The sequence below is a fragment of the Lepisosteus platostomus genome, chromosome 7, assembly GCF_059453375.1.
Source record: "Lepisosteus platostomus isolate fLepPlt1 chromosome 7, fLepPlt1.hap1, whole genome shotgun sequence".
NCBI classification, from domain to species: Eukaryota; Metazoa; Chordata; class Actinopteri; order Semionotiformes; family Lepisosteidae; genus Lepisosteus; species Lepisosteus platostomus.
Window position 1 is genome coordinate 47,034,718 of NC_142617.1, and position 12,876 is coordinate 47,047,593.

At 34.6% G+C, this 12,876-nt stretch overlaps 1 protein-coding gene across 3 annotated transcripts in view; it reads left to right on the top strand.

The window, feature by feature from the left end:
- Nucleotides 1-12,876, top strand: part of LOC148658976 (protein FAM227B-like) — a 50,910-nt gene that overhangs the window by 32,197 nt on the left and 5,837 nt on the right. For 2 of the 3 annotated variants that reach the window (XM_088640826.1, XM_088640825.1), the window contains exons 11-13: nt 7,833-7,984; nt 8,886-9,042; nt 10,993-11,065. In XM_088640826.1, coding sequence (XP_088496952.1) covers nt 7,833-7,984; nt 8,886-9,042; nt 10,993-11,065 — 382 coding nt within the window. Of the gene's footprint in view, nt 1-7,832; nt 7,985-8,885; nt 9,043-10,992; nt 11,066-11,287; nt 11,457-11,568; nt 11,688-12,876 lie in introns of all 3 variants that reach the window. The other variant, XR_015940277.1, reaches the window with a different exon arrangement.

The following is a 12,876-nucleotide window of genomic DNA, read 5'->3' on the forward strand; positions in this document are numbered from 1 at the left end:
TGATCACAGCTGTGTCAGACACTCACAAGGGACACAGTGTGGGTTTGGAGAGTCAGGGGTCCTGTCGGAAACATCCAAAATTTTGATCTGAAAAATACCTTGCAACTTCTAAGGTACAAAAATGTAAATAAATGTTGGTTTTATTATGCTTTATTCTTGTGGTGCAAAAAAGCACGTCTTCAATTTCTGCTTCATTGGTATAAAATATTTATGTGGTTGTTTCAAGCAACCTATAACTTGAACAAATAAAGATTAGTTGTCTTCAAAACTAACTTCAATTATTTCTTCTAGAATATCTCAGTATTCTGAACTGATGTTTAGGATTGTGAAGACTAGGGTGATGGAGCATATTTAAGGAGAGGAACTCAACCTCCGTCGGTTCTTTCATAAACAAAGTAGCATGTTGTTGTTTAATTTCTCATTTGGTTGTGATGCCTTTTGATAGTTTGTGAGGATGTTCCATTTTAAGCTGCTTAGCGTTTAGAGGAAAAGTGTGCCTACTTAGTGCCAGATGGCAATTGTCACACAGGTTGTTTAAGTTTATTGTTTCAAATTGTTGCATGTTGCAAGCAGATCAAAGAGCACTTGGTAAAGAGAACCAAATTACAAGTGATTAAAGTTTACAGTAGCAGAGGAAGCCCTGAGCCTGGAGGCATGCAGACCCTGCGTGAGTACACCTCTTTAATTTCTCCCAGTCTTTTTGTTTTATGGCAAATTGATTATTGACAAGAGCTTGGGAACTCCGGAAATTATTTGCACATTTTGAAAAGGTTTCAGACAATAAAGCTATACCTGTTATTTTAATGGACTACCATTGTTAAATCTGACACAGTTATTACAATATGAGAACACTAACATTATTGCAATGGGACACGCAAACATGCCCAGCACTAAGTAGAGTAGTTTAAACTGAGCCAATATAGTTTCAAAACAGTTTTTACATTAGGGTGCTGTGCACAACTAGAATGTTCTCTAACTTTAACTCTATTTACATGTACTAAGACATGTAAATACTTAGTACATTTACATGTACTTGTACTTAGACAAAGTATTGAGTATTTTTTGTCATTTAAAGATTGTTAAGGAATAAATAGCTCATTTTAAACAGAAATTATTGAATTTAAAACAGATTACTACTAAAAGCATTACTATGATTAAGATCTGTCTCCGTGTAACTGCTGTCTGTCATAGTGATGATAAATATTCTGGGTTAAGCTTAGTAAGGCGATCAATTTGGTAGGTAAATACTTAGAGCATTTATTCTATAAAACTAATCCAAAGCTTCATCATGCAAAACCAAAAGGTTTTAATCCTTGTGCTATGGAAAGGAATCACATCTGTCCACTTCAAGAAAAGTAATAGTAAAAGTGTTTAAAGGCAAATAGAAAGTGTACTAGAAATGTTATAAGTCATCATCAAGAATTCCTATGAGGATAGTTTCTAGTATTCCATACTATTAAAACTAAAATTGCTTAGTAAGTTAAATAACAATGAATAAACAAAGTGTCCTAGGAAAGATTCTAGATGTTCATAATAGTTCTATTATAATCGGTTCTAATCATAATTAGTTCTATTATAGGATAGGAAATAAAACTTAAATACGTAAATCTTTACCTGCAATATTGTATGGGCTTTACTAATATGTAATTTCTTTGCTTGGCTTTTATCAATCAACTCTATTATTTTGATCTGGCTTACAAATGAGTGCTTATACACTGACAAAATTCACTCCATATGCTAAACAAGTACTTTAACACAATAAAGTCAAATGAAATCACTGTTCTCTTAAAAGATTTCGTAAAAGGAAACATTGCAGTTGGTAACATTTTACTGTTTAATAAACACTCACTCTGTTGTGATGTAAGTTTATACAGCTATGCTTTCATTTAAATAATGGACTGTGTTTAAGGTCAAACTATTATTAGACATTGGGTTTAGCTGGAGTTGGACTATGCTGGTGAAGGCGCTTGTGCTTCTGAATTCCATAATAATTGAACTGCTTAGGGAGCAGATGCCTTTCTACATTTGTCTATGTACTGTATAAGCACATTGCATGCCAAATACAAATGCATTGTCTTTTTGGCCTGGAAATGTTTTGAAGAAAATATTGATATATATATATATTCACAATTTAGAAGACCAAGGAAAATGTAGCTTTTAGAGTTATTTGATGGGTGTGAAGGTCTTTTCCTGAAAAGAAGATGGTGTCTATATGAACTTCCCTTTCATCATCAACATTGTCAGTACACAAAGGTAAGGGCTGGGTATGAAAATGTAAGTTTCCTATCAACCAGTCTGTTGTATTTTAGCTGTTCAGTGCACAGACTAAAATTTTAAGAAAACAGTTTATGGTCATGAAGGCTAACATGACAAATATACACACAATGTTTGTTTCTAAAGTAACTGTCTAGTATGGAATATAATTGTATACAATATTAAAAAGAAACCATTTCAAAGAAATTGTGAAAAAAACACTGTGATGTTTATTTCAATAACAAATGGCAGTTTATTTTTTAATCTTCCAGAAAACTAAGTGACTTACATATAACTGAGCATCTAATTGATCTTGTTCTTAGGGTCACTTTAGTGTAGTATTTCCAGGCAATTTAAATTGTACTTATTTGAGGCAACAGGGTTTAATTGATGAGATCTGTTTTAAACAGTAGTCTTCAAAGAAGGGACCTCATTTTCAGCCACTGGTTGCTTTACCTTACAGCACAGGGCTGTTTGAGAAACTGGCTTTTCCTGACTAATGAAGTTTGCTCTTTGAAGCTGCTCTTCCTTGATCCCAGCAGAATTATGTGTTAATGCAACAAAAGGTGACGGATTCTTACAGTTCACCAACAGGAATGAGGTGTGAAACGTCTGTCAGCACTGAAGCGTTTTCTGCTGTTGTGCCTGTTTCTCTCATGCAAGGCAGAATTATGCCTTGGCTTTTTTTTTCAGCCTCTGATTTCAGATTTGAATTTTAAATAATTTATTTTTCTATTTATTTTAGGTATGGGTAATTAAACATTGCTTTATAAGACAAGAATTATTACACCATGTGACCAGCTTGTGTTTCACCCATGTATTTCATTGTGTGTTTTTCCAGATTCACTAACATAGTTGAGCTGAAAATATTTGCTTTCCTCAAACACTGTGACATTTCATCTTGTTTTAAGATGAACACCGAACAACAATATGAACACCGAACAACAAAGGAAAAAATCGTATTGAGTTAAGTTTTAAAATTAATTTTATCAGCACATATTAAAGACGATGGCTCCTTTTAACGACATTTGAGTCCGAAAGATTATTTCTGACATTTCAGAAAAACTACTTGGACATTAAAGATCCTATAGCAAAGTTTGTAAAGGTAGAGGCATTAACCCTGGTGTCCTGACTTAAATCCACACTGAGTGTATGGAATCTGGCCTCCCTAAATGTTCTCTTTTATTCAACTGCTTAAGTAATTTCCACCTTCCCCACCTGATCTGCTGTGTGGTGGGGCTGCTGGTACAGAGTGCACTTTACTGGACGATGAAGTGGGTCCCCCCTTGGTTATAGAAGCCTCAGGGATGAAGAGTTCCTTACAAATTCAAGGAAGATTCTTCTGAATAAGAATAAGAACGCCCCCCCCCCACACACACATTTTTTTTATCAGTGTTCAATATCGACTCCTACCTCCTCAAAGGAATAAGTGTTCCTAATTTAAGAATTTTAGATAAATAGTGTATTAGAATAATTGCAATTAGAAATGTATGGTTCTTAAACTACTCAGAGTTATGATAAAGTATTTTACATCATATTCAATCTTGTTTAATTATGACTGATTGAACGTGTACAAAAAATGTAGATAAACATCGTAGAAAACGGCAAGCAAGTCATTTATAGATACGGTTATTTGCATACAACTCTTTGTTTTATTACATGTTTTTAAAGTGACAATTATAATCAACATGAATGCTCAAACCAAACATGTGAAGTACGTTAATTGCAATAAAAATTCAAAAACTAATTCAGGATTCAAAAACTCATTCATGTTGGTTGCATAAATGGTCTCCAACTTTGCTACCTCAAACTTAATCTTGTTCAGGTACACAAAATTACTTTCAAATGTCAGAAAATTAGTTGGATGGCTCAAGTATGCATGGAATACTAGTGGTTCACATGATCTCAGAATAAATACATATCTCAGTAACGTTCCCCAGTCAGTTATTGAATTTCAAGCCAAAAGATTTAACCATTAAACCAAGATCTTCCAGAAATAAATCAGGGCTAAAGGTGTGCTGAGATGAAGATGTCATTTGTTTCCTTTTAAGTGTTATTTTGTCTTCTTTGTATTGTTTGTTATTGTCTGCCATTTTGTGTGGGGTTACAGACTCTGCCTGGGATGAAATGGAGTTTTGCCCTGCCCTTTAGGGGATGCTGGAGATGGAGCTTCGAGTTTATTTCTGGGTACTTGTGCTCCTGGCAGTCAGTCTAGTCTTGTTCTTGGGTCTGAACCACTTCCTAATGGTTAGCAAACTGGTAGTGAGAATTGTCTTATTAAAAAAAAATCATTATATTTTTAAATTAATTTCTTATGGAAATCTTTTGAACTTAGTGAGACTTTCTGGAGCTATGACAGGCAAGGTTATCACATGTAGAAAGCCAAAAACCATATAAAGACAAAATTGCTATCTATCAACAATCTCTAACCACCTTTATAGATCTTGAGCAAGTTTGCAACGAAGAATAGGTGAACATTGTACCAATCCAGTGGGAAAAGTTGGTAGAGACTCTTCTAAAAAGACTTGCAGTTCTGCTTTTTCAAAGCTGCTACCAGCAAGTATTGAGTCAAGCGGGTGGGAAATCTACATGGAAATAATTACTGTAGCAAAATAAAATGTGGATTCTGCGTAAACTACATTGCAGTGATGTGTTAGATGCTATTTATTGTTATAATAATGTTCTTCAATGTTCAAATTATTTTGCTTGCCAAACCAATTGCTCTGAAAACGTTTCATATTTAATTTGCTTAGTTATAGTTATTTTTGTAAGCATTTAACTTCACAATTAAAACAACTTTGTTTTAAAAGCCATCTAAGTGTTTTAGATAAAAGACCCTGTGCTTTTTAGGTATTAAACCTAAACAGGCCCACTGCAATAATTTTAAGATTTGGTTTAGTTATAATGATTAATATACTATTATCTATTTTACATAATCATTCTATGGAATATGAAACACGAATTAGCACTATCACAAAATGAGGCTGTGCTAGCAGGTAAATGTCATCCTAGGGGTAACAGAAGAAAACAAAAAAGATTAACCCTCTATATCACGTTAAATATTTTCCTAAATGTTACATCAGTAAGACCGAGTTCTTAACCAATAAAATAAAATAAATAATAATAATAAAAGTTTTTTAGCTATGTTACATAGACTAGGAAGAGAATATCTAAATATGTGTTCAATATAAAGAAACCTAGCCAGGAAGAGGACTTTGAACTTTCACAGCCTTTCCTGTATAAAAACAATGTATTACAAAGCTTTCCAAAGTGTGAAGTCTATCATACTGGCACATAAAATGGACTGAATTCCTTAGGTAATTTCAATAGGGTCACTGATAATGTTAAAATACCAACATCTTAGCCAAATTAGATTTTAGGCTACAGCTGGGAATAGCCAAAGACTATTTCTTTAATTCCTGACAAGCTGCTTTTACAAAAAGAAACATCAACTTTATTGTTATTTTTGGCACTGTATATTTTTCTCTTTCCAATGAAAGTGGCAATCCTATTTTATTTAGTATGGAGTCACGAGAAGCACCTTAATTAAAAACAGTTCTGGTTTCATGCACTTCAAGAAACTAAATTAACTGTGATCTAATGAGGTTCTGTCCAGACTATGAACATACAGTCAGTTCTTCAGTGGCTAGGGACTTTATAGATCCTAGATAATGCACTGGCAGCTGTGTGGGATCATTTTCTTAACTGTTGTTGCTAAACGCTAATGTCCGTTGATATGCTGTATTTAAGAAACAGTGCCTTTCCTGAAATAAACGTGGAGGTGCTTTCGTGGTATTAAAAAAGTGTTCTGAAAATAAACCAGGAAAATTCTAATCCGAGATGACTCTATACTTTAAACTATTCATTTAATTTGGTTTTGTTGTTCTTAGATATGTACTATACATATTATAAAAGACACTTTCAAGCCTCATTTAAATGAGATATGGGTTTATGCGTTTTTAATTTAAAAGATTAATTGTAGAGGTCACCTCTTGTGTTTGTCTCTGATATCCGCAGTGAGGTTAACTGGTGGTACTGTATCAGTTAACTTGTCATAGCTCCCTTTAACTTTGACAGCAGCTGTGCCACCTTGTAGTCTGATCTCATCAGATCTGAGAAAATGAGCAAAGCTTGGCCAGGTCAGTAATCAGTAGATGGCACTCTTCACTCTGGAGCAGAAATTCTATTAGCAGTGCCCCAATATGGTGACTGGCGAACTATGCTATATAGTATGGGATATGATTTAACATACTTTAAGAAATTGAATTATGATCTAATAATGCTCTTGCTTTATAACATTGGTCTGTAGAAACCCAGACTGGCACTAGGAGGTGTCGTATTTTATATGATACAGTCTTGTACTTGACTAATTTGTCATTAAAGATCCCTTGAAACTTTAAAAAATAAAGATATCACCCCCACTGTATTCATCTGTGGGTTTGAGCAGTCTTTCCTCCTAATTTGCTGATAAAGTAAATTTTCAAGTTTTCAACCTCATCTGCTGTGCATTGGGGCTGCACTTCTGTGGTGGATGAAGTGGGTCCTCTCCCATGTATAAAGAATTGTGGGATCCTTTGGGATGAAAAGTGTTAAACAAACACAGGGTTGTAATTAAATGGATATACTTTGAGCCCTACAAAAACATATAATTGCCTCCTTGTATATATTCACTGCCACCAGAGCAACACTGCATTGCTGACATTTTTCAGGGAAACTGGTGGTAACAATAAATAATTAATTGAAAACAAAATCTGTTTCCATGTTACGACAGGTTATGAATGCATCAAGACTAATAGGATTGCAGGATTAACAGAACTCTGAAGGCACAGTCTCTTTTCTTATGGAAATTGTTGATTTTGGACATAAACAAGCAAAGACATATGGACAGATACATGGACAGATACATTGTATGTGTCTATGCAAGAAGTTGAATTATATAGACAATCAGTTTCACGCTGAAATCTTTGGAGCCTTCTTTAGGTTCAACAGCCTCTATTGGTTCTGTTTCAACTTATGTTTGTCCTCTTTTCCCCTTTGGAGAGCTTGAGTTTTCGGCTAAGCTTGAAATTCTGAAGTATACTGTACATTGTGCGTGTGTTCACGGATGTTATAGCCCTGAAGAGCATTAGGAGTTTGCTCTTTTGTCAGGAGACCATCCTTCTCCCTCTTCCAGTCCAGCAGCATGTTTTTAAACCTGTAGTTGTTCAGAAGCCATAGCTGAACTTTTTTGATTGAAGATGGTGTTTTTGTCACATGTATTTCTTTATGCCCTGAAGGAAGCGGTCTGCCACTAAGCCTAAAAAAAACTTCTTGTGATCAGTTATTTATTATCAATTGTATCCTGGTTCTACATTTGTAAGGGAGGACTACATACAGTAGATTTTAATTTTCCAAATTTCATCAAGACATAATACTGTCAAAACGCTACAACAAGGCATTGCAATGTTCGTGTGAATGTGGAGAACCAGTGGAATAAATATAACAACATTTCTATATAAATCTATTTAGTAATGTATGCAGTATGAATGTATTTACCAATAAAAGTGTCTCTTGCTCTGTTTCTTTATTATATGTTACAGGGACACAATGTCAGATGGCCTTTAACCTTGAAGAATTAATAAAGAATAAAAGGAAGATAAGTGTTGTGCAGACAGTGCCTTTTGCTGCCAAGAGAGAAAGTGGTGCTACAACAGATGTCAAGACAGGGGTCTTTGCAAGGAAATCGAGAGAGGTTGGAATTGTGCTTGCTTTTGACCTTCTACAAATGATTTAGTTATTCAATGCTTACGTGTTTTGCATGCATGATGAAATATACTGATGATGTTCACTTTGTTTCTGTTGCAACATGAGAGTAGTTTTAAATCAGTTAAAGGCCTTTGGGACTACCCGGGAGTGTTAGTACTCTCGAGTGCTGTTTGGATCCTGATACCTCATTGATTCTGCTCCTGAGGGTTTTGCTTCATATTTCCCAGTTTCATGGTGTAGCACTGTTTAATCAAGCTTCCATGGTTGGGAAAGCCTTAATTCAGCACAGATGAATCTAATCACTTGATACATTTTACTGACCATAACCAGACATCACACAAATACAGAGGTCATAAAGTTTTGATGATTTGTAATTGACCCAACCCTAAGAAACCATGAAAAAAATTGTAATTTATGGCATAAAAAGTCAAGAACATACCCTCTTGACATGTTCAGAGTCAATGGCATGTATCAGTGACTCACTGTGGTTTCTATAGCAAATCTGAATAATGCGTTACTAGATTTTGTCTAACCTGCTATTATATAACATCGCGGTTATTTGTGTGGCAGCTTTGCAATTCATGCAGAACCTATGACAATAACATTTCTGAACACATAAAATGTGTCTTTTTATAAAAGCATTTTGGGTTGTTAATATACCTGTTTAACTAATTACATTATTTCTCTCTAGGAAAGAAAAGCCAGCCATTAAATATCCATGCGGTATTTATTATGCACTTATAGTACATAGTATTTTAATGTAATTAAAATTGTCACATCTGTTTTGATTTGAGTAAAATGAGATAACAGACTCCTTAAAATTGGACATACTGTGTAATCACTCATGCGAACTGTAAATTAGGATTCTTTTCTTTCGTGTTTTTTAGTCTCATTCCATCGGTCCTAATCCAGAGTCGGAACATGTGCCATTCATGCCTGGTGGTCAGAGCCCCCTGGTAGCCCGCTACCTTCAGCTGCACGGAATCCCCCACACCGCGGGGGGACAGCACGTGAAGCGCACAGAAATACGCAAGTTACCATATCCTTCCAAAAGCTCCACCGGACTGCTTAAAAATGTCTATGCCACACAAACCACCAACACAAAGAAGTAGAAAAATAAGTGATTTTCACAATGAAGAATAACGAAGAGGGCCAGAGACGTCCTGGCAGCATCTGACTTTTTAATTGGAACACACAATTTCTCACACAAAAGTAACAAAATGTACGAGAAAGAAGTTGTTTAAAAGATTTTATCTGTATTATATTGGGTCTATAGATAATAATTTACACAAAAGACTAATGACTTTCGGAATCGGAGCTCTTCTTCATGCTTAGTTTTAACTTTCCTTTAATCTGTAATTGCTTCCAGCAGACTGTTTTTTGGAAGAAATTATATTGAACCAAGATAAGTTTTTTTTCCCAAAGGCTTCCTATTCATGGACATCATCTTTGTTATCATCGCTGTAACAATCATCTTCCTTTGCCAGATAAAATACTTCCAGATGATAGCTTAGGGGAATCCCACACTACAACTGCTTTACAGGTTATTTTACTATCCTGCAGAATGTTTGCAGCTTGTCCACTCAAAATTTATTTATGTGGCAAGAAGAATTCATGTATTGTAGAATATGGTTTAGACCAATAAATAGCAGGATTGTACTTTTCTTTTTCTTTTAATGCAAATTCATACATTCTGTACTTTATTTTAAAAGGGACACATTCAAAATTCAGAAAGGAAACATTCAGAATGCCATTGCCCTGTTTGACATTAGGTGTAATTAATATTTTAAACTGCCCTCTTTCTAAGGGTCTAATTAATGGTTGGGTTGAATCAGTGCTATCTGTTTTGGTGTGTCATATATTTAGGCTTTCACTGTGTGAAATAAAATGCAACCTTTTGAGCTCTACATTTCTTGTTATATATTGTTTATGGACTATTACAAAACAGTTTTAGGGTATTCAGGATTAGGCTTTTCAGATTATTATATTATTTTACAAATAACTCTCATCATCAACAGATTGTAAATATTTTTCTTGAGCCTTTAAAGAGTTCAAGTTGGGATATTTTTTATATATACACTATTCTTTTCAAGAACCTATGCCAGTCTTTTTTCTGAGCTCTGGTTTGTTGAAACCAACAGCTGCTTTGTAATTCCAACCTCTCAGATTTTGGTTGTCATTGACTTGTTCTGGTACATTTTGTCTAAGGTGCCCCCACAAGAAAAGATAGATGCTTTCTTTAGAAGCTGGAGAAGATGGCAGTCAAGATCAATCATGACCAAAGTGTAATTTAATCACCGTCATCAAGTGTTTGAGCTAAAGTTACACATTAGTCAGGCGGAAAAAAAAAAGTATTTCCTGTTTTAGTGGTACCAAGTACACGTTAGCACAGCGCTGTGAATTTGAATAAGAATTTAGTAAAATTGTGTTGAAAACCCCGTAAATGTATTTTATTCGCACGAGAAAAAATGTTCTGAAATTCCCTAAAATTATAACTGTGCATTTTATTCTGTCAGCAAAACATACATATATTAATATATTCATACTCATATTGGTACACCTACTTTGCTATTTTTTAAAGGAGTAATTAAAAAAGAACTAAAAACAAAATCACAAGAATTTGTTTAATTCACCTTCTTTTCACATGAATATTAAAGACTTTCAAGATATAGTGAAGTGTTTAGTGTCTCCAACTTTCAATTACCAAAACTGAAGAACAGTTCAAATATAAATGCTGCAACTGAATTTTTTGTTTCTACCAATAATTCTCATCAAATTATTAATACTAATTATTACACCAAACATGCAAAAATAGAGAGCAACATGTAAAAAACAGCAAGCATATACAGTAGTTATAAGAGAAATATGCTTATTATCTCTGTAAATCGTTACAGTATATATGATAGCTTTAAGTACTATGTAGATGTCAAGGATGCTAAAATGAAATGAACAAATCTGTCCATCTGTTCTTTAACTGTATCCAAAGCACGCCACTTACACCAACATATCAAGATATTATTGGTGAAACTCAACGATTCAGGAACAAACTTCAAAAGGATTATATTCAGTAAGTTTCAGAGGAGACACAGGGTTTTCATTTCAGAATCTTTCAGGTTCTGAAATTCTTAGGGCATTAAAGATTTTAAGTTGCGTGTAAGCGGAGCTGGTGTTATATATTAATTTTAACGTATATACTATACAGTGACTTGCAAACGTATTCTGCCCATTGCTGTGGTGTTCCATTGTGTTAAAATATAAGATGATAAATAAACATTTTTATTTTATTCAGAATCTTGATACTCAAGCTGAAGACTTCTAAGGGTGAGATAAGTTACAGTAAATGTCAGCAAAAACTGAAGAGAACAAACTGAAATAGTGTATGTTGACTGCATTAAGTATTCAGACCCAAGAACTCAATATTTGGTGGAAGTATCTTTGACAGGAAGAGAACTTTTTGAGTAAGTCTTCCAACTTTGCTTTGTGCAATTTTTGATCATTCTTCTTGAATAATGTATTTGCCTTTACTTCATTTTCCCTTTGGTAATAACAAGCTTTCCTGTCCCTCTTAAGGAGAAGAATCCTTATTCTTCTCCAAGGGATGAGAACAATGATGCTGCCTCCACCATGCTAGACTGTAGGGACACTATTGTTTGGGAGATCTGCCATGTTGGGTCTGTGCCAAATGCCTGGTAATTGAGATCTCTTTATTAGCCATATACAATTTCTTGCATGAGGAATTTGTCTTTTTCGCATTCCACAGCTTGCTCTCCATGAGACACACAGACACACAGACAGAGAGAAACTTGGGGTCAGAGCGTAGGGTCAGCCATTGTACAGCGCCCCTGGAGCAGTTTGGGGCTAAGGGCCTTGCTCAGGAGCCCAATGGAGTAGGATTCCTCTGCCGGCTGCGGGATTTGAACCGGCAACCTTCCAGACACAGGCGCAGATCCTTAGCCATCACTCCGCCAATTAAACCACAAAGTTCCAATTTGGTCTTATCTGAACAAAACACCTTTTGCATTGTTTTTGCAGGTTACTTAGGTTCTTTGCTGTAAAGGACAGTAAGTGCGAGATATGGGTTTTCCTTTTTTCCAAACAGGCCAGGATATTATTGATTGATGATTGATTTTCATTATTTCTTGTTGATTTAGATTTGCTTACAGGGAGACCTATTCAGAAACTTTGATATTTTGTAGCCTTCTCCAAATCTGTGCTTTTCAATTAATTTTTCCTTGACTTGCTTGAAAGTTCCATAGTCTTCATGGCTGAGTAAAAAAATAAATATTTTTATTCTGAAATCCTGAAAACCACTATTGAGTTGTACTCAACCAATTTTTTGGCTATAAAGGTAATTTGGGTTTGCCACAGCAAAGGGCTTGAATACATTCAATCATTTCTTTTTCATTTTTTTCTTTCATGTTAATTACATATTTACTTGTAGTTTTTTATTTGAATTTTTGGAGTAGGTTGTCTATATAACAAATATTAATTGGTACTTTGAAGTGTCTTAACTGCAAGCTTTAAAGCAACAAAATGTGGAAAACTCCAAGAGTCTGAATACTGTGGCAACGCATTTAATAAGATGTACTGTGAATTGTAGCATTACAACTTTAGCACTTATTTTTAGGAATGGAAATAAATGGTACTACATCACAGTTTGAGATTCAAAGGTCATCTGAATGGGATGCAAAACAAAGCTGCATTGTAAAAGCTCAGGAAGTTTAACACAATTTGCTTCTCTTGTAAATTACACCTGTCGGTGTCAGATATTTAATGGAACAATTCAGAAACAATATTGCCATATTATTTAATATCATGACATATAATAATATTAAGGAAGCTGCGCAAGGGAAATGGTGGAATGGTATTTTCAGTTGA